Source organism: Ovis aries, chromosome 2 (genome assembly GCF_016772045.2).
Source record: "Ovis aries strain OAR_USU_Benz2616 breed Rambouillet chromosome 2, ARS-UI_Ramb_v3.0, whole genome shotgun sequence".
Taxonomy (NCBI): Eukaryota; Metazoa; Chordata; class Mammalia; order Artiodactyla; family Bovidae; genus Ovis; species Ovis aries.
This window is the reverse complement of record NC_056055.1, coordinates 50,921,374-50,942,128: the sequence shown is the minus strand read 5'-3', so window position 1 is coordinate 50,942,128 and position 20,755 is coordinate 50,921,374. Positions and strand designations below refer to the sequence as shown.

Sequence of the window (20,755 nt, the reverse complement as noted above, 5' to 3'; positions counted from 1 at the left end):
AATTTTTGCTCCAGTATGCCTAAAATGTTATTATTTCAACATGCAATCAGTATAAAAAATACTCAGATATTTTACTTCCATTTTTTTTTCATGCTAAATCTTTAAAATCCAGTGTATATTTTAAACTTAGAGCACATCTTGAGGCAGACTGGCCACAAATTAAGGACTCAAAAGCAACATGTGTCTAATGGCTACCAAATTGCACAGTGTAGCTCTGGATGGTGACAACAAATAGGTTGTATGGGTGAAGGAGTTTTGTTCAGTGGGAAGGTATAACATTTAAGGTTCACATCATGTTTAGGAAGAGGATAGAAATACTAAGTAATTTCTGACTCTGAACAATTTATGATTAAATATATATGATAAAAAATTAATACACATTTCATTTATAGCTTTCAAACCAGCAAAGTGGGGCAGGGGGTGGCAGAGACTATTAAAAACTTGATCAGTAAACAGAAGGAAAGCTTAAAAAAGTAAAAATAAAAAGGAAAGGAAAGATAAATAGAAAACAAGAAGTAGAAATAGGTCCAAAATATTAATAGTCTACATTTACATATAAATGAATTGATCTTCTTTATTCAAAGACAGATAGCAATTTGAATAAAAAACAAGATCACACATATATTCTTTATGGAGATACCAAAAATAAAACTACCCAGAAATGGGAAAAGAAAATTGATGCAGGTTATAGCTATTGAACAGATGGAAGACCAAAGGCTTTCTTTAATAAGGATAAAGTGCAACTACATATTAAAAGAAAAATCCACCAAGCATATATAATAATCATGAGCTTGTATACAACTTGAAATTAAGAAAGCAAAAACAGAATAATAAGGAATTACTAATACATGTCTATAATCATAGTAAGAGATTTTAATACAAAAACTGGTAAATCAAGCAAGTAAAAATTAAGTTGTAAAAGATTTTAAATACTTTGAATAACCTTTCTGCTAAAAACAGAAATGTTCGATAATTTTTTTTTAATATTGTTTTAATGTAGAGTTGAGCTGATAAGAAAGTAAGGACTCCTAGGGCCAAAAATGAAGTGGAAGCAAGAATGCAAAGAATTAAACATGTATTCCGCTGGCTTTTACCCTGGAGGCATCTGCTAAATGCCTGTGACTCTTTGAGTTTCTGTTTTGACAGGTATGAGAAGTACAAAGGACAGGAGAGTTAATTCTACATCCAGTTCAAGGTGAGGAGTCTAGTAGAAAACTATGCATAAGACTGGGGCTACAAATTCTGCTGAGGGCTACAGTTTCAGCATAAAAGTTTTCTAGAAATAAACCACCTTGTTCATCTAGACTGTGGCATTGGGTAGAGGCATGTCAAAAATCTCTGTGAGTTACTAACCGCAAGTTAGCCTTCATACAGCCTTTACACTGCCTTATGGTCCAAACCCCTCCAGCCAGCAATTTTAAATTGGTTCCCGCTTACTAGTGCTGTGAGGTATCTGTAAGAAGAAATGCAAATCTCTGGAGGAGAAAACTCAGTGTTATAAAGAAGTCAGTTCTTCCCCCAAAGTAGTCTATGAATTTAGTGCAGTTTTAATAAAAATCCCAACAGGATTTTTTATTTTTTTTATTTTTAAAAAGGTTTTTTCTTTTTTAAATTTGATATAAAAGTTCATACTTAACAATAAAGCACCAAGAATGTCTGAGAAAACTTTGAGGAAGACTGAGATGATAAGAGTACCCACCCCTCCAGATACCAGACCTTATCTTAGGACAGGGATAAATTAAGTGACCAATGAAATAAAATAGAACTTCCAGAAACAGACACATGCCTACATGAAAATTTGATTTATGACAGTAGGTTATTTACAAACCAGTGGGGGGAAGTGGAAAAGAGATTGGTTTTGTGTGTGTGTGTGTGTGTGTGTGTGTGTGTGTGTGTGTGTATAAAAGATGAAAATGAAATTAGATTTCTACCTCATAACTAAAAATAACTGCCAGTTTCTTTGTTTTTAGAAGAAATATAGAATATATTTATATTCTAAGTACAACAAAGGATTCTTTTAAGACACACCAAAAAAGTATAAACCATTAAGGATTGATAAAGTCACCCGTATTAAAATTTAAAACTTCATTGTAACTAAAGACATAACAGTGTGAGAAGATGAGCAATAAGCTGGTGGGAGAAGATATTTTCTAGGCACATAGCCAAGAAAAGGATTAGTATCCAGAATATATGAATAAACTACCTTAAAGCAAAATAGGCAGAGACTCACTAAGAGAAAATATCAATAAAATGATTAATAAATATGGAAAGATTTTCAAGCTTACCAGTTATCATCAAAATGCAAATAAAATAGCAATAAAGAACAAGTATTGGTAAAGATGCTGAAAAATAGACACTTAAACATTTTTGATGGAGTATAAATTGGTAAAATTATTTTGAGCAATTTAGCAATATCTGGTTAAAATTGAATATCAGTTGTTTAAAAGAAACCACATATGAATGAAGCAATGTGAAAGAAGTTTCATTATAGCATTTTCAGTAATAGAAGTTGGAAACAAATCTCCATCAAGAGGACTATAAATAAATTGTACACTCATACAATGGAATACTATACAGCAGTTAAAATAAATGAAGTAGAAGCATCAGCATCTGAGATGTATCTCAGAAATTCAGGATTGAGCCAGAAAAACAAATTGTAGAAATGAGCTGTACACAGTGTGATACCATTTATATAAAGTTTAAAAATAAACATAAACTTGATGAGGGCATGTATTTGTTCTCTGCTCTGTCCCCAGCACCTGGAACTGTGCCACATGTGGGTGCTCATTAAATACTGACAAAATAAGTTGAATGCAAAACAAAACTAAATTGCTTATGGATGGATATACAGTTGTGAATTCATAGTATTAAAAACTTGCAAGGGGAGTAACAAATTTTGGATAGTGGTTCCCTCTGGAGAGGGAGGGAGGGGAATGGGATTGGGGAGGGATATACAGGGTTCTTTGATTGTGTTTGTAATGTTCAAAAAAAAATCTAAAAGATAACCAAATGTTAAAATTTGATAAAGCTGGGTGGTGGGTATCACAGGTGTGTGTTATATTCTTCATAATTTTCTTCATGTTTCTAATATTTTTACAATTTAAAAATTTCTCATCTCAGAAAAGACATGTCAGGTTCTTTGCCCCTATGCAACATGACCTCTGACTAATTTGCTGTTAGAATCTGTATTCTTTTTCAATATCAGTTCTCATCTGCTGCTGTCAGTGTGCTTGCTCTAGTACCTGACACAAATTTGGATTTGTTTCTTATCTGTTTGTTAGAAAAACAGATTATGAAGCCATTTAGAAGTACATATCTCATAAGTGTTTTGAATAAACATCAGAAAGATCCTCTGGCATGAGCTTAAGTGTGCATTACTTATTAATAATACTAACTTCCATTTTTTGAGTGCTTACCATGTGCCAAACCTTTTGTGAAGCACTTTTAATACACTGTATTGTTTAATCCTCACAGTATCCTGATGTGAGACAGATATTGTACCCATTTTTAAGGAATGAAGAAACTGCAACTCAGATACAGAGATTTGCCTATGCTCTTATATATAGTAAGTGATAAAGCTGGAATTCACACTTAGTTCCATTGGACCACCTCAGTGTACTGTTCAGAGATACAGGCGTGCATTTCCCAGTTTGGTTCTAGATAGTCATTTTCCACATACTTAGTACTGTTTTGTAGTTCATTTCTTAGTTTTGAGGTTTGCTTATCTTATAAAGTTAAAATACTGATACTTGTATTTTCTATTGCTTCATGTAACAGTAAGGGAGAAAATATGTAATTTAAATTCTTAAGCCCATTATACAGCCTTCTTTCTCATTCATGAGGACTCTGTATGAGGATTTGAGGCCATATAATAATCAAGGTTCCCTAGTTATGAGGTTGCAAGAGGAAGTGAAGTTGTCATAAGACTCTTTACTTAGCAACGTGGCAGTTAAAAAAAATCAGTGCCCATTTAAATATTCTAGGATCTTCTTTTCCTTCCTATTGTCTTTGTTGGTCTTTTTCTGATTGTTATATTTCAGACAATATAATGTAGGTACAGTCCTTATCATGGGGAACATGAAATTTCTGATCTTGTAAAGGATGTACAATTTTGCAAGACCCTGAGAAGTGATATTAAAGAACTGGTCAAAATCATTGGCAAATGAGGATATGGTAGAGTTAGACCAGTTATCAGTTAGAAAAAAGAGAACAACAGAATTGATGACATGATAGAAAACTTCAGAGAATTAAGTGAATATCTCCTAAGACTAAGGGAAAGGCCTTTGGGAAAATTGATGAAGATCTTGAATATTATACAGAAATGGCCCTCTTTTTATTATAGTACAGAATTCAAATGTGAAGTAAGGATGTCATATTCTGCATCATAATTTCATTGGAAATGTTACGTAAAAACCCATATATTTAATTTATTCTTTTTCTAAGAATTTGCATATAATTAAATATAAAAAGGCTTATTATATGATTTTGGTTTTATTTCCCTTGTACAATGAAATGTTGGTACCTGTTTTAAGAAAATTCAATTTCAGTTGCTGTTATCCTTTACCAGTCATCCTCTGAAAATGAAAACCTCAATTTATCCAGAACTCCTATAGTCATGTGTTAGAGTTAAATGGGATTCTATTATATCCTAGGCTTCCTTGGTGGCTCAGTGGTAAAGAATCTGCCTGTCAGTGCAGGGGACACAGGTTCGATCCCTGAGTCAGAGAGATCCCCTGGAGAGGGAAATGGCAACCCATTCCAGTATTCTTGCGTGGGAAATCCCATAGATAATGGAGCCTGATGGGCTACAGTCCATCAGTTGCAAAGAGTCTGACACTGCTTGTCAAGTGAGCACACATTATGTCCTAGAGCCAGACATCCTGGAGTGTGAAGTCAAGTGGGCCTTAGGAAGCATTATTGTGAACAAAGCAAGTGGAGGTGATGGAATTCCAGCTGAGCTATTTAAAATCCTAAAAGATGATGCAGTTAAACTGTAGCACTCATTGTGCCAGCAAATTTGGAAAACTCAGCAGTGGTCACAGGACTGACTGGAAAAGGTCACTTTTCATTCCAATCCTTAAAGAAGGGCAATGCCAAAGAATGTTCAAACTACCATACAGTTATGCTCATTTCACATGCTAGCAAGGTTTTGCTCAAAATCCTTCAAGCTAGGCTTCAGCAGTGCGTGAACTGAGAACTTCCAGATGTACAAACTGGGTTTTGAAGAGGCAGAGAAACCAGAGATCAAATTGCCAACATTCGTTGGATCATGGAGAAAACAAGGGAATTCCAGAAAAACATCTACTTCTGCTTCATTGACTATGCTAAAGCCTTTGTGTGGAACACAACAAACTGGAAAATTCTTAAAGAGATAGGAGTACGGACCACCTTACTGTCTCCTGAGAAACCTGTATGCTGGTCAAGAAGCAACAGTTAGAACTGGACATGGAACAACTAACTAGTTCAAAATTGGGAAAGGAGTATGACAAGGCTGTATATTGTCACTCTACTTATTTAACTCATATGCAGAAAGGCTGGGCTGGATAAATCACAAGCTGGAATCAAGATTGCTAGGAGAAATATCAACAACCTCAGATATGCAGATGATACCACTCTAATGGCAGAAAGTAAAGAGGAACTAAGGAACCTCTTGATGAGAGTGAAAGAGGAGAGTGAAAAAGCTGGCTTAAAACTCAGCATTCAAAAAGCTATGATCATGGCATCTGGTCCCTTCACTTAATGGCAGATACATGGAGAAAGAATGGAAACAGTGGCAGGTTTTCTTTTCTTGAGCTTCAAAATCACTGTAGATGGTGACTGCAGCCATAAAATTAAAAGACACTTGCTCCTTAGAAGGAAAGCTGTGACAAACCAAAACAGTGTATTAAAAAACAGGGACATCACTTTAGGGTTTTCTAGGTGGTGCAGTGATAACAAATCTGCCTACAAATGCAGGAGACACAGGAGACATGGGTTCAATCCCTGGGTCAGAAAGATCCCTCCCCTGATGAAAAAATGGCAACCTAATCCAGTGATCTTGCCTGACAATTTCCACGGACATGGGAGCCTACTGGGCTACAGTTCATGGGGTTACCAAGAGTTGGACTTGACTGAGCTCATGTGCTTTGCTGACAAAGGTCCATATATCAAAGCTGTGGTTTTTCCAGGAGTCATGTGTGGATGTGAGGGAGTTGGTCCGTAAAGAAGACTGAGTGCTGAAGAATTGATAACTTTCACATTGTGGTGCTGGAGAACTTGAGAATCTTTTGGACTGCATGGAGATCAAACCAGTCAATCCTAAAGGAAATCAACCCTGAATATTCATTGGAGGACTGTTACTGAAACTGAAGCTCCAATACTTTAAGGAGTTCTTACCATCAGTCATCTTCCTTCCTTCCTTTCTTATAGCTGTAAGACACACAAGTCTTTGTTTTATTCAGCACTGTATAGCACTCCTTGAACTGCAAGGAGATCCACACTAAATATTCATTGGAAGAACTGATGCTGAAGCTGAAGCTCCAATACTTTGGCCACCTGACTCAAAGAGGCGACTCACTGGAGAAGACCCTGATGCTGGGAAAGACTGAAGGCAAAGGCAAGAGAAGGGGACAACAGAGGATGAGATGGTTGGATGGCATTGCCGATTAAATGGACGTGAGTTTGAGCCAACTCCAGCAGATTGTGAAGGACATGGAAGCCTGGCATGCTGCAGTCTATAGGTCTATATGGTTGCAAAGAGTTGCACATGACTGAATAACTGAACATATATTTTGAGGCAAAAAATGAGGAAACTAAAGTCTAATTATTGAATTTTTCATTAAACTTATTCAGTTCAAAATTACTAACTTCCAAGATTATATTTTCTGCATTACTGATATTAAAATATCCTTTTATGCAACAATGGTAATTTTTTTCAGTGACCTTATTGACAAAATTTTTAAACTTATCCCTCACTTTATTTTATTTTTTATGAATATACTTTTGGAACCTGGTCAGCTCAGAGATTCTTCTGAAAGTCTTAACCAATCATGTTACTTTCTTGCTTAAAACCCTTCAGGGTGAACTGGTATGGTCTACAGCAATATAATCCCACTGGGGTTTTAAATCCATATGTACATTATGTACTTTCTATACTAAATATCAGGTTTTTTCCCTAAATTTTTCAAATGTATGAAGATGCTTTTATGATGATAATCAGTTTAAAAAGTTTGACTTTCCATTAGCCTTTGCCATTTTGTATTTTTTAAAATCATATAATTCCTGTCAAATGTGGAAGTCTTTGAAATACTACTACTTTTAAAAGCCTCATCAGCAAATTTAAAACTATAAGGGGAAAATGGATTTGACAATATAATTAAAATTTTCATATAGCAAAAACTATAAATCACATTTAAAGATAGAAACATATGTAAAACATTCAACATGCTGTATTTGAAAAACTGAAGTATATTATCCTTATTATAAACAGATTTTATAACTCAATAAATAATATTATAAGAGGGAAATCAGTAAGGAATATGGAATAGCAATTCCCAGAAGAAATATAATCTTCCAATTAATATGAAAAAAAAGTTTTAACTTTACTAAGAATAAACATTTCAGCTTAAAACAAGATGATATTTTTTTCCTTGCACTTAACAGGATTAAGGTATAACTTTGTGTGGGAAGGGTTTGAACAAACAGACACTATTCTAACTGCTCGTGGAACTAGCTATTAGTATGTTCTTCTGAGGACAATTTGGCTATTTATATTCAAAAGCCTTACATTTAAAAAGTCCCTTTTTACTTAGCAATACATTTTTCTGCAAATGTATTTAGAAAAATAACTAGGAATGTGGTTAATGTTTGACTGTTAGGATGTTCATCATAGTGTTTTGAATAGTGGTAAATTGGCAGCAATCTAAACATCCAGCAATTTGCAAGTTAGTTTAAAAAAGAGAAAAGATTATGATTCATTCATAGTGAATGCTATTCAGCCATTAAAAATTTTTTTGTCAATAAATAATGACATTTAAAATATTTATAAAATATTAAGCATGAGATACATGAATTAAGCTAAATATCAATTTCAGTGGTTATTTTTGGTAGTGGATTTTTCCCATTTAAAAAATACTTTTAATGGATATGTATTTATAATTAAGAAATAGTTACTGGGAATCACTATAGAATGATTCCATGATTTATGGTCTACTTGTCTCTAGTTTTCCACACACAGCACATCTAACTGCTGTTGCCTCAGAGTACACCATCCCTGTGCATACCTTTATACCTTTGCTTACCCCTTGCCTTTAGGGAGTTCCTACTCATTTTTTAAAAAAACAAGTTCAAATGATTCCACCATGAAACATTTCCTAACTGTCCTCTTTTCTTTGCTTGCTCAACATATTTATTTTGTATAGCTATATATTTTAATACCTTCTCCACTAGGCAGTGAAGTGCTCATTCATTTAATAAATATTTGTGAATTTGTGAGTAGAAATGTGTGCATTGGGTACTACAAGATCTAACCATGAGTTATGCACACAGGTTTGCCTGCCTTCAAGGAGTTTATACCCTTTTAAAGTTATTCCTTACACGGTAACAGTAAGTGTTATGATAGAAGTATAGAGTGCTTTGGGAAATTAGAAGATCAGTAAATCTGGCCCAGACTGGATATAGAAAGAGGTTTTCCTAGAAGGGCTAATTATTGAGTATTAAAAAGGAAATAAGAGTTAGCCAGGTCAAGAGATCAGGAGAATGTGGTTTCAGGTAGCAGAAACAGCCTGTACAAAAGCCTGGAATTTTTAAAATTGTTTCAGGAAGGCCATTATGGTGCTTGTGGATATTGATTTCTGATAGAAAATAATTCTATATAATTTTATCTTGGAGGAATTCTTTTCTTGAGAGATAAGGTAGTTACATACAATAGTATATGTTAGAGAAAGCATCCTAATACTGAATTAAGCAGAAATTCAAATGTGATAGGTTATAGTTTTTAAATATATGTAAATATATTCCCACTGATTGAGAACTTAGTATAAAATACTTAAAATCTGAGTTATAGGGTATTTTAATTGTTGTGTTTTTGTTTTTATTGAAGTATAATTGATTTACAATGTTGTATTTCCTGGGGTATAGCAAATGATTCAGTTATATATATTCTTTTCATATTCTCTCCATAATGGTTTATTACAACATTTAATATAGTTCCCTGTGCTATACAGTAGGATCTTGTTGTTTATCTGTGTTACAAATAATAGTTTGTATCTGCTAATCCCAAACTCCTAATTTATCCACCCACTTTCCCCTTTTATAACCATAAGTTTGTTTTCGTGGGCTGTGAGTCTGTTTCTGTTTTGCGAATAAGTTGATTTGTATATCATCTTTTAGATTCCCCGTTATGAGTGATATCATATGTTATCTTCATTTAGTATGATAATCTTTAAGTCCATCCATGTTTATAAATGGCGTTATTTCATTCTTTTTTATGGCTGAGTAGTATTCCTTTATATATGTGTATATTATCACATCCTCTTTATTCCTTCATCTGTCCATGGACATCTAGGTTGCTTCTGTGTCTTGGCTATTATAATAATGCTGCTATGAACATTGGGGTACATATAGTTTTTTGAATTAGAGTTTTTCTGATATATGCCCAGGAATGGGATTGCTGGATCATATGACAATTCTGTTTTTAGTTTTTTAAGGAACCTCCATACTGTTTTCCATAGTGCTTATACCAGTTTACATTCCCACCAACATTGTAGAAGCGTTCCCTTTTCTTTACACACTCTCCAGCATTAATATTTGTATACTTTTTAATGATGGCCATCCTGACTGGTGTAAGGGGATACCACATTATAGTTTTGAATTGCATTTCTCTGTTAATTAGCATTGTTGAACATCTTTTCATGTGCCTATTGGCTATCTTTCTGGAGTTAGAAGTAACTCCAGAAAGAATGAAGGGATGGAGCCAAAGCAAAAACAATAGCCTGTTGTGGATGTCACTGGGAATAGAAGCAAGATCCGATGCTGTAAAGAGCAATATTGCATAGGAACCTGGAATGTCAGGTCCATGAATCAAGGCAAATTGGAAGTGGTCAAATAGTAGATGGCAAGAGTGAATGTCGACATTCCAGGAATCAGCGAACTAAAATGGACTGGAATGGGTGAATTAACTCAGATGACCATTATATCTACTACTGCAGGCAGGAATCCTTTAGAAGAAATGGAGTAGCCATCATGGTCAACAAAAGAGTCTGAAATGCAGTACTTGGATGCAGTCTCAAAAACGACAGAATGATCTCTGTTCGTTTCCAAGGCAAACCATTCAATATCACAGTAATCCAAGTCTATGCCCCAACCAGTAACTCTGAAGAAGCTGAACAGTTCTATGAAGACCTACAAGACCTTTTAGAACTAACACCAAAAAAGGATATCCTTTTCATTATAGGGGACTGGAATGCAAAAGTAGGAAGTCAAGAAACACCTGGAGTAACAGGCAAATTTGGCCTTGGAATGCGGAATGAAGCAGGGCAAAGAATAATAGAGTTTTGCCAAGAAAATGCACTGCTCATAGCAAACACCCTCTTCCAACAACACAAGAGAAGACTCTACACATGGACGTCACCAGATGGTCAACACCGAAATCAGACTGATTATATTCTTTGCAGCCAAAGATGGAGAAGCTCTATACAGTCAAAAAAACAAGACCAGGAGCTGACTGTGGCTCAGATCATGAACTCCTTACTGCCAAATTCAGACTTAAATTGAAGAAAGTAGGGAAGACCACTAGACCATTCAGGTATGACCTAAATCAAATCCCTTGTGATTATACAGCAGAAGTGAGAAATAGATTTAAGGGACTAGATCTGATAGATAGAGTCCCTGATGAATTATGGATGGAGGTTCGTGACATTGTACAGGAGACAGGGATCAAGACCATCCCCATGGAAAAGAAATGCAAAAAACCAAAATGGCTGTCTGAGGAGACCTTACAAATAGCTGTGAAAAGAAGAGAAGTGAAAAGCAAAGGAGAAAAGGAAAGATATAAGCATCTGAATGCAGAGTTCCAAAAAATAGCAAGAAGAGATAAGAAAGCCTTCCTCAGCGATCAGTGCAAAAAAATAGAGGGAAACAACAGAATGGGAAAGACTAGAGATCTCTTCAAGAAAATTAGAGATACCAGGGGAACATTTCATGCAAAGATGGGCTTGATAAAGGACAGAAATGGTATGGACCTAACAGAAGCAGAAGATATTAAGAATACACAGAAGAACTGTACAAAAAAGATCTTCACGACCAAGATAATCACAATGGTGTGATCACTCACCTAGAGCCAGACATCTTGGAATGTGAAGTCAAGTGGGCCTTGGAAAGCATCACTACGAACAAAGCTAGTGGAGGAGATGGCATTCCAATTGAGCTATTTCAAATCCTGAAAGATGATGCTGTGAAAGTGCTACACTCAATATGCCAGCAAATTTGGAAAACTCATCAGTGGCCACAGGACTGGAAAAAGTCAGTTTTCATTCCAGTTCCAAAGAAAGGCAATGCCAAAGAATGCTCCAACTACCACACAATTGCACTCATCTCACATGCTAGTAAAGTAATGCTCAAAATTCTCCAAGCCAGGCTTCAGCAATATGTGAACCGTCAAATTCCAGATGTTCAAGCTGGTTTTAGAAAAGGCAGAGGAACCAAAGATCAAATTGCCAGCATCTGCTGGATCATGGAAAAAGCAAGAGAGTTCCAGAAAAACATCTATTTCTGCTTCATTGACTATGCCAAAGCCTTTGACTGTGTGGATCACAATAAACTGTGGAAAATTCTTTGAGAGATGGGAATACCAGACCACCTGACCTGCCTCTTGAGAAACCTATATGCAGGTCAGGAAGCAACAGTTAGAACTGGACATGGAACAACAGACTGGTTCCAAATAGGAAAAGGAGTACATCTCTGTATATTGTCACCCTGCTTATTTAACTTCTATGCAGAAACTGACTGGAAGAAGCACAAGCTGGAATCTCAATTGCCGGGAGAAATATCAATAACCTCAGATATGCAGATGATACCACCCTTATGGCAGAAATTGAAGAGGAACTAAAAAGCCTCTTGATGAAAGTGAAAGTGGAGAGTGAAAAAGTTTGCTTAAAGCTCAACATTCAGAAAACGAAGATCATGGCATCTGGTCCCATACCTTCATGGGAAATAGGTGGGAAACAGTGGAAACAGTGTCAGACTTTATTTTCTGGGGGCTCCAAAATCACTGCAGATGGTGACTGCAGCCATGAAATTAAAAGATGCTTACTCCTTGGAAGAAAAGTTATGACCAACCTAGATAGCATGTTGAAAAGCAGAGACATTACTTTGCCAACAAAGGTCCATCTAGTCAAGGCTATGGTTTTTCCAGTGGTCATGTATGGATGTGAGAGTTGGATTGTGAAGAAAGCTGAGCTCCGAAGAATTGATGCTTTTGAACTATGGTGTTGGAGAAGACTCTTGAGAGTCCCTTGGACTGCAAGAAGATCCAACCAGTCCATTCTGAAGGAGATCATTCCTGGGTGTTCATTGGAAGGACTGATGCTAAAGCTGAAGCTCCAGTACTTTGGCCACCTCATGCGAAGAGTTGACTCATTGGAAAAGACTCTGTTGCTGGAAGGGATTGGGGGCAGGAGGAGTAGGGGACAACAGAGGATGAGATGGCTGGATGGCATCACCGACTTAATTGACATGAGTTTGAGTGAACTCCGGGAGTTGGTGATGGACAGGGAGGCCTGGCGTGCTGCGATTCATGGGGTCACAAAGAGTCGGACACGAATGAGCGACTGAGCTGAACTGAACTGGCTATCTAGATGTTTTCTTTGGAGAAATGTCTATATAGGTCTTCTGCCCATTTTTTAATTGGGTTTTTTGTTATTAAGTTGTATAAGCTTTTGTAAATTTTGAAAATGAAGCCCTTGGAGGTATCATTTGCAAGTACTTTCTCCCAATCTGTAGGTTGTCTTTTTGTTTGGTTTATGGTTTTCTTTGCTATGCAAAAGCTTAGAAGTTTGCATAAGTGCCATTTATCTCTTTTGTCTTTCATTTCTATTGCCTTAGAAAAGTGTTAATTATTTTGTAATCTTGACTGATCCTAATAAAATGTTGCTAAGTGAGATTATTTGGGGAATGCATTTGAAATAATGGGCTTCCCTGATGGCTCAGATGGTAAAAAATCTGCTTGCAGTGCAGGAGACCTGGGTTTGATCCCTGGGTTGGGAAGATACCTTGGAGAAGGGAATGGCTACCCACTCCAGTTTAATAGATTAAAAATAATGGCACGTTTTCCCTTCTTTTCGGTGAACGAAAGATTTTAAAAATTCTGTAGTGCTTTACAATTTTAAGTGCTTTACAGTTTTCCCCTGGTGGTTCAGCTGGTAAAGAATCCGCCTGCAATGTGGGAGACCTGGGTTCGGTCCCTGGGTTGGGAAGATCCCCTGGAGAAGAGAACAGGTACCCACTCCAGTATTCTGGCCTGGAGAATCCCATGGCCTGTATAGTCCATGGGGTCACAAAGAGTCAGACTCGACTGAGCAACTTTCACTTTTACTTTACAATTTTAAAAAGTTTCTCATAGATGATTTCATATAATCCCGTAATAACCCTCCCCTTTCCTCTTCCTATCCCTCTTCTGCCCCGCCCCCCCGCCTTGCTTCCCTCTTCACACTGCAGATAACCACTAGTTTATTCTCTGTATCCGTTCATCTGCTTCTTTTTTGTTTTATTCACTAATTTGTTGTAGTTTTTAGATTCCATTTATAAATGATATTATATAGTATTTGTCTTTCTCTGTCTGACTTATTTCCCTTAGCACAGTGCCCTCCAAGTCCATCGATTTTGCTGCAGGTAAAATTTCATTCCTTTTTATGTCTGAGTAGTATTCCATATATATACACCACATCTTCTTTATCCATTCATCTGTTGATAGACACGTGGGTTATTTTCATACCACAGCAATTGTAAATAATGCTCCTGTGCACATTGGAGTGCATATATATTTTTGAATTTTTTTTCAGATATATATCCAGGAGTAAAATTGCTGGGTCACATGAGTCTAATTTAGTTTTTTGAGAAACCTCTGTTTTCCACAGTGCCTGTATCCATACATTCCCATGAGCAGTGTATGAGGGTTCCTTTTTCTCCACATTTATACCAACATTTGATATCTGTGTTCTTTTTGATGATAGCCATTCTGACAGGTGTGAGGTGATACCTCATGGTGATTTTTAAATTTATGTTTCTCTATTATTAATATTGAGCATCTTTTCATGTGCCTGTTGGCCTTCTGCATTTCAACATTGGAAAAACGTCTGTTTTCCTCTGCCCATATTTTAACTGGGTTGTTTGTTTTTTTGATGTTGAGTTGTGTAAGCTGTTTATATATTTTGGATATTAACCCTTTAACAGTCATCATTTGCAGTAACTTCTCCCATTCAGTAGGTTTTCTTTTCAAATGATTTTGTCAGTAATTTCCTTTACTGTACAAAAGTCTTTATGTTTAAAAAATTTCTTTATTAATTAATGTGGTTCACAAATTATACATAGCCATCAAATTATTTTGAAATATATATAATCACTAAGGAACAACATCTTCCAACCCTAAGTCCTTTTTTCATTTAAAAAACAATTTTTATTTTATATTAGACTATAGTTGATTTACAATATTGTATTTGTTTCAGGTATACAGCAGAGTAGTTTAGGTTTTTATATATATATAGTTAAGTGTATGTATGTATGTGTGTGTATATATATGTATATATATGTATGTATATATAGGTCCTTGTTGATTATCTGTTTTATATGTAGTAGTGTGTATATGTTAATCCCAAACTCCTACCCTCTTTCCCCTTTGGTAACCATAAGCTTGTTTTCTAAGGCTGTGAGTCTATTTATGTTTTGTAAATAAGGTCCTTTATATCATTTTTCTAAAATTCCACACATATAAATGACATTATATGGTATTTGTCTTTTTCTGACTGATTTATTTCACTTAGTATGATAATCTCTAGGGCTTCTCAGGTGGGATAGTGGTAAAGAATCTGCCTGCCAATGCAGGAGACGCAAGATACACAGGTTCAATCCTTGGGTCAGGAATTATCCCCTGGAGTAGGAAACGGCAACCCACTCCGGTATTCTTGCTTAGAAAATTCCACGTATAGAGGAGCCTGGTGGCCTACAATCCATGGGATTGCAAAGAGCTGGACACAACTGAGCACGTGTGCACGATACTGTCTAGGACCATTCATGTTGCTCCAAGTGGTATTATTTCATTCTTTCTTTTTTTTCTATATATGTTTCTTAATATTTGTATTATTTCTGTGCATCTATTTTTTATACTGAATTCTAGAGTATTTCATTCTTTTTTATAGCTGAGTAAGATTCCGTTATATATATGTACCACGTCTTTTTTTTTGATGTATAATTGATTTATACAATGTTGTAATTTCTGCTGTATAGGTGACCCAGTTATATACATATATACATTCTTTTTTTATGTTCTTTTCCATTATGTTTTATCCCACCAGATTAGATATAGTTCCCTGTGATATACAGGGTATACAGGTATGACCTTGTTGTTTATCCATTCTAAATATATTAGTTTGCATCCACTAACCCCAGACTCCCAGTCCATCGTTCTTCTGCCCAACACCCCCACCCCTTGGCAATCACAAGTCTTGGCAATCACTCTGTGTCTGTGAGTCTGTTTCTGTTCTGTAGATAGGTTCATTCGGAGAAGGTGATGGCACCCCACTCCAGTACTCTTGCCTGGAAAATCCCATGGATGGAGGAGCCTGGTAGGCTGCAGTCCATGGGGCTGCTAAGAGTCGGACACGACTGAGCGACTTCACTTTCACTTTTCACTTTCATGCATTGGAGAAGGAAATGGCATCCCACTCCAGTGTTCTTGCCTGGAGAATCCCAGGGACAGGGGAGCCTGGTGGGCTGCCATCTATAGGGTCGCACAGAGTCGGACACAACTGAAGTGACTTAGCAGCAGCAGCAGTGCCATATTTTAGATTCCACGTGTAAGTGATATCATGTGTTATTTCTCTTTCTGACACTTCACTTAGTGTAATAACGTCTGGTTGCATTCATGGTGCCTGCTAATGGCATTATTTCTTTCCTTTTTATGGCTGAGTAGTATTCCATTATATTGGATTGGCCAAATGAACTTTTTGGCCAACCTGTATATATATATCTTCTTTATCCATTCATCAGTCACTGGACATTTAGGTTGCTTCCATGTCTTAGCTGTGGTAAATAGTGCTACAATGAACATTGGGGTGCATGTCCCAAATATTTTCAAAGTATGGTTTTTTTCTGGATATATGCCCAGGGGTGGGACTGCTGGGTCATATAGCAGTTATGTTTTTAGACTTTTAAGGAACCTCCATAATGTACCCCATAGTGACTGTACCAGTTTACATTCACAGCAACAGTGTAGGAGGGTTCCCTTTTTCCCCACACCCACTCTAGCATTTATTGTTTGTAGACTTTTTGTTGACAGCCATTCTGATTGGTACCTCATTGTAGCTTTGATTTGCATTTCTCTAATAATTAGCAGTGTCCAGCATGTCACACAGAGTTGGACACAACTGAAACAACTTAGCAGCAGCAGCAGCAGCAGCATGTTTTTCAAAATATTAGCATCTTTTCATGTGCTATCTGGCCATTGGTATGACCTCTTTGGAGAAATGTCTAGATTTTTGCTCATTTTTTTGATTGGGTGGTGGTTTTGATTTTGAGCTGTGTGAGCTGTTCGTATATTTTGGGGATTAATCCCTTGTTGGTCAAATCACTGGCAAATATTTTCTCTCATTTTGTGGGTTGTCTTTTCATTTGGTTTATGGTCGCCTTTGTTGTGCAAAAGCTTTTAAGTTTACTTAAATCCTATTTTTGTTTCCTCTGCTTTAGGAGATAGATTAAAAAAAAATGCTGTGTTTTATTTCAAACAGTGTTCTGCCTTATGTTTTCTTCTAGGAGTTGTATAGTATCTGGTCTTAGATTTAGGTCATTAATCCATTTTGAATTTATTTTTGTATATGGTGTTAGAGAATGTTCAAATTTCATTCTCTTACATGTCTAGTTTTCCAGCACTACTTATTGAAGAAATTGTCTTTTCTCCATTGTATATTCTTGCCTCTTTCTCATAGATTAATTGATCATAGGTGTGTGGGTTTATTTCTGGGCTCTGCATCCTGTTCCATTGATCTGTGTGTGTTTTTGTGCCAGTACTATAATGCTTTGATTATTGTAGCTTGGTAGTATAGTCTGAGGGCTTCCTTGGTGGCTCAGATGGTAAAGAATCTGCCTGCAATGCAGATGACCTAAGTTCAATCCCTGGGTTGGGAAGATCCCCTGGAGGAGGGCATAGCAACCCACTGGTATTCTTGTATTGAGAAGCCCCATGGACATAGGAGCCTGGCCAGCTACAGTCCATGAGGTTGCAAAGAGTCAGACACGAGGAATGACTAAGCACAGCACAGTATAGTCCAAAGTCAGAGAGCATGATTCTTCCACCTCTGTTCTTTCTCAAGATTATTTTGGCTATTTGGAGTCTTTGTGTTTCCATACAAATTTTAAAATTATTTGTTCTAGTTCTGTGAAAAATGCCTTTGGTATCTTGATAGGGATTACATTCAATCTGTAGACTGCCTTGGGCAGTATGGTTATTTTAACAATAATAGTAGGTCTTCTATCCCAAGGACACATATCTTTCTGTGTCATCTTCTCATCTTCAGTTTCTTGCATCAGTGTATTATAGTTTTCTAAGTATAGGTCTTTTATCTCCTTAGGTAGGCTTATTCCTAGGTATTTTATGCTCTTTGACATGATGGTAAATGGAATTGTTTCCTTAATTTCTCTTTCTGATAGTTCATTGTTAGTATGTAGAACTGCAACAGATTTCTGTGTATTTTGTATCCTGCAACTTTACCAAATTTGTTGATGTGCTCTAATAGTTTTCTGTGGTATCTTTAGGATTTTCTGTTAAGTAGTATCATGTCATCTGCAAGCAGTGAGTTCTACTTTTTCCTTTCCTATTTGGAGTCCTTTTATTTATTTTTCATCTCTAATTGCTGTGGATAGGACTTCAGAATGGACATCCTTCTTTTGTTTCTGATATTAATGCATTATTGACTGGGGGGTTTTTGCAGAAATTAATGCCTATGGCTGGCAATTTGTTATGTAAATAAATATTGAAATGTCTCTGGTAAATAATTTTGGGGTAACAAAAGACATATTGATATGTCTCTGATCGATAATGTGGTAAAAGGAAATGCCCTCAGCTTTTCACCATTGAGTATAATGTTAACTATGGCTTTGTCATATATTGCCTTATATTAAGCCAGATTCCCTCTATACCTGCTTTCTGGAGAATTTTTAATCATAAATGGATGCTGAACTTTATCAAAAGCTTTGTTTGCATTATGTTGAGATGATCATATGGTGTTTATTCTTCAGTTTCTTAAGGTGGTTTATCACACTCATTGATTAGTGGATACTGAAAAATCTTTCCATCCCTGGGATAAAATCCGACTTGATCATGTTGTATGATCCTCTTCATATTGCTGGATTTAGTTTGCTAATATTTTATTGAGGATTTTTGCATCTTTGTTTATCAGTGATACTGGCCTGTAATTACTATGTGCATAGAATGAGTTTGAGAGTGTTCCTTCCTCTGCAATTTTTTAGAACAGTTTGAGAAGGATAGATTTTAACTCTTCCCTAAATGTTTGGTAGAATTCATCTGTGAAGCCATTTGGTCCTGGACTTCTGTTTGTGGGGAGTTTTTATTTTTATTTTTAAATTTTAAAATATTTATTAATTTATTTACTTGGCTGTGCCATGTGGCTTTCAGGATCTTAGTTCCCCATCCAGGGATGGAACCTGGCCCTCAGCAGTGAAAGCAGAGTTCTAACTACTGGGTCATTAGGGAATTCCCTGTGCGGACTTTTAAAATTACTGAGTGAATTTATTACTGATAATTGATCTGTTCGTATTTTGTTTCTTCCTGGTTTAATCTTGGTTCAAGACAGTACCTTTTTAAGAATTTTTCCATTTCTTCTTCGTTGTCCTAGAAGCAAGATTATTTGGGGAATGCCTTTGAGTTAATTGGGCTTTCCTGGTGGCTCAATTGGTAAAGAATCTGTCTGCAATGCAGGACCCAGGTTTGATCCCTGGGTCGGGAAGATCCCCTGGAGAAGGGAGTGACAACCCTCTCCAGTATTCTTGCCTGGAGAATTTCATGGACTGAGGATCCTGTGGGCTGTAGTCCATGAGGTCACAAAGAATAGGACACAACTGAGTGACTAAACACTTTCACTTTCACTTTGAATTGATTAAAAATTTTGTATATGTAAATATATTTTAAAGAGAAATGTACACTAAATAGAAATTGATGTTATTTGTAGCAAAGTAAATATTTGTCATAATTTTGAATGCTTTATGCTTAATGTGTTTCACCTGCAGTTAAGTATTCAAAATCTCCTTTGTCTCCTATTGTCTGTTACCATTTGTGTTTCCTATACAGATTCTAAAATTCGTTTTCTCTGGCATTGTTCTCTAAACACCTACCTCTATTTCTGGTTTTCAATAAAATAATTTAACACAAGTAGATAAAATTACAACATGGTCCTCATTAACTCCTAGTATCCTCTGGTTATGTAAAGTATACTTACTACTATTATATATTAGAATCACTGGGTTTGTACAGTAAGTTTGTAGTCCTTTTTTGGTTTGTTTTCTTGATTAGGTAACATAGCAGTTTTTTTTAATAAGAGATTAAATAAACCAGTTTTTCTTTTCTGCTTTGTAGATTTCTTGATAACCGGCTGTTTGCCACCTGTTCTGATGACACTACAATAGCCTTTTGGGATCTGAGAAAACTGAACACGAAAGTATGCACTTTACATGGTCACACTAGCTGGGTGAAGAACATCGAGTATGATACTAATACAAGACTCTTAGTAACATCAGGATTTGATGGAAATGTCATTATTTGGGACACCAACAGGTTTGTGAACAGGAGACTATGTTAGGATTATGAACAACAAAAAAATGTTTTTAAAATGGTAAAAAAAAAAAAACCTCGGTGTTCTGTCTTAGCTCTCATGTTTCTTTAGAAGAAAGAAACTGGCTTTGGGAAAAACAATCAGAAAGTGATTCTGTCTTTAGTTCCTTGCACTTAGTCATATATCGTGACTAAAACACTTGGAGAAAATTATGTAGAAAAAAGACCAAATACTTGGTACTTGAGACCAAGTACCAGATACTTAACCAAGACCAAGTTAATGATGAAAACTGGTTTATAAGATGAGTTTCCTGAATTTAAGGAAAAATTATTTTGTTTTTTCCTTGTGGAACTGAAATGTTTTCCTTTGATCCTTCAAATCTATTTTGTAAATTTTGAAGCTTGTTTTCATGCATTAAAAGAGTAGTTTCTCAGAGTGGTACTGATGTTAGGGGAATGTTTAGAAATAATGTGTAGTGCAGTTTTAGTTGTCACTACAGGAGAAGAGAAGAGGATTTCTACTCACATTTAGTCAGTAGAGATCAGAGTTTGTAAACATCCTGCAGTGCATGGGATAGTTTGCACAGTGGACCAGTCATCCCATCTAAACTGTCACTAATATCTGTGTTGTGAAACACTTCAATAGAATATCTCCTGATAGAGAACTGAAAGAGTTGAATTTTGGGAAATAATTATAAGTTTCTGAAATATTCCTTAGAGCTC

At 36.0% G+C, this 20,755-nt stretch overlaps 1 protein-coding gene across 1 annotated transcript in view; it reads left to right on the top strand.

Moving 5' to 3' along the window:
* DCAF10 (DDB1 and CUL4 associated factor 10) overlaps nucleotides 1-20,755 on the top strand; it is a 59,696-nt gene that overhangs the window by 19,130 nt on the left and 19,811 nt on the right. Inside the window, exon 3 of the mRNA XM_015093134.3 lies at nucleotides 19,838-20,035. Within this exon, the coding sequence (XP_014948620.2) occupies nucleotides 19,838-20,035 (198 nt within the window). The remainder of the gene's footprint in view (nucleotides 1-19,837; nucleotides 20,036-20,755) is intronic.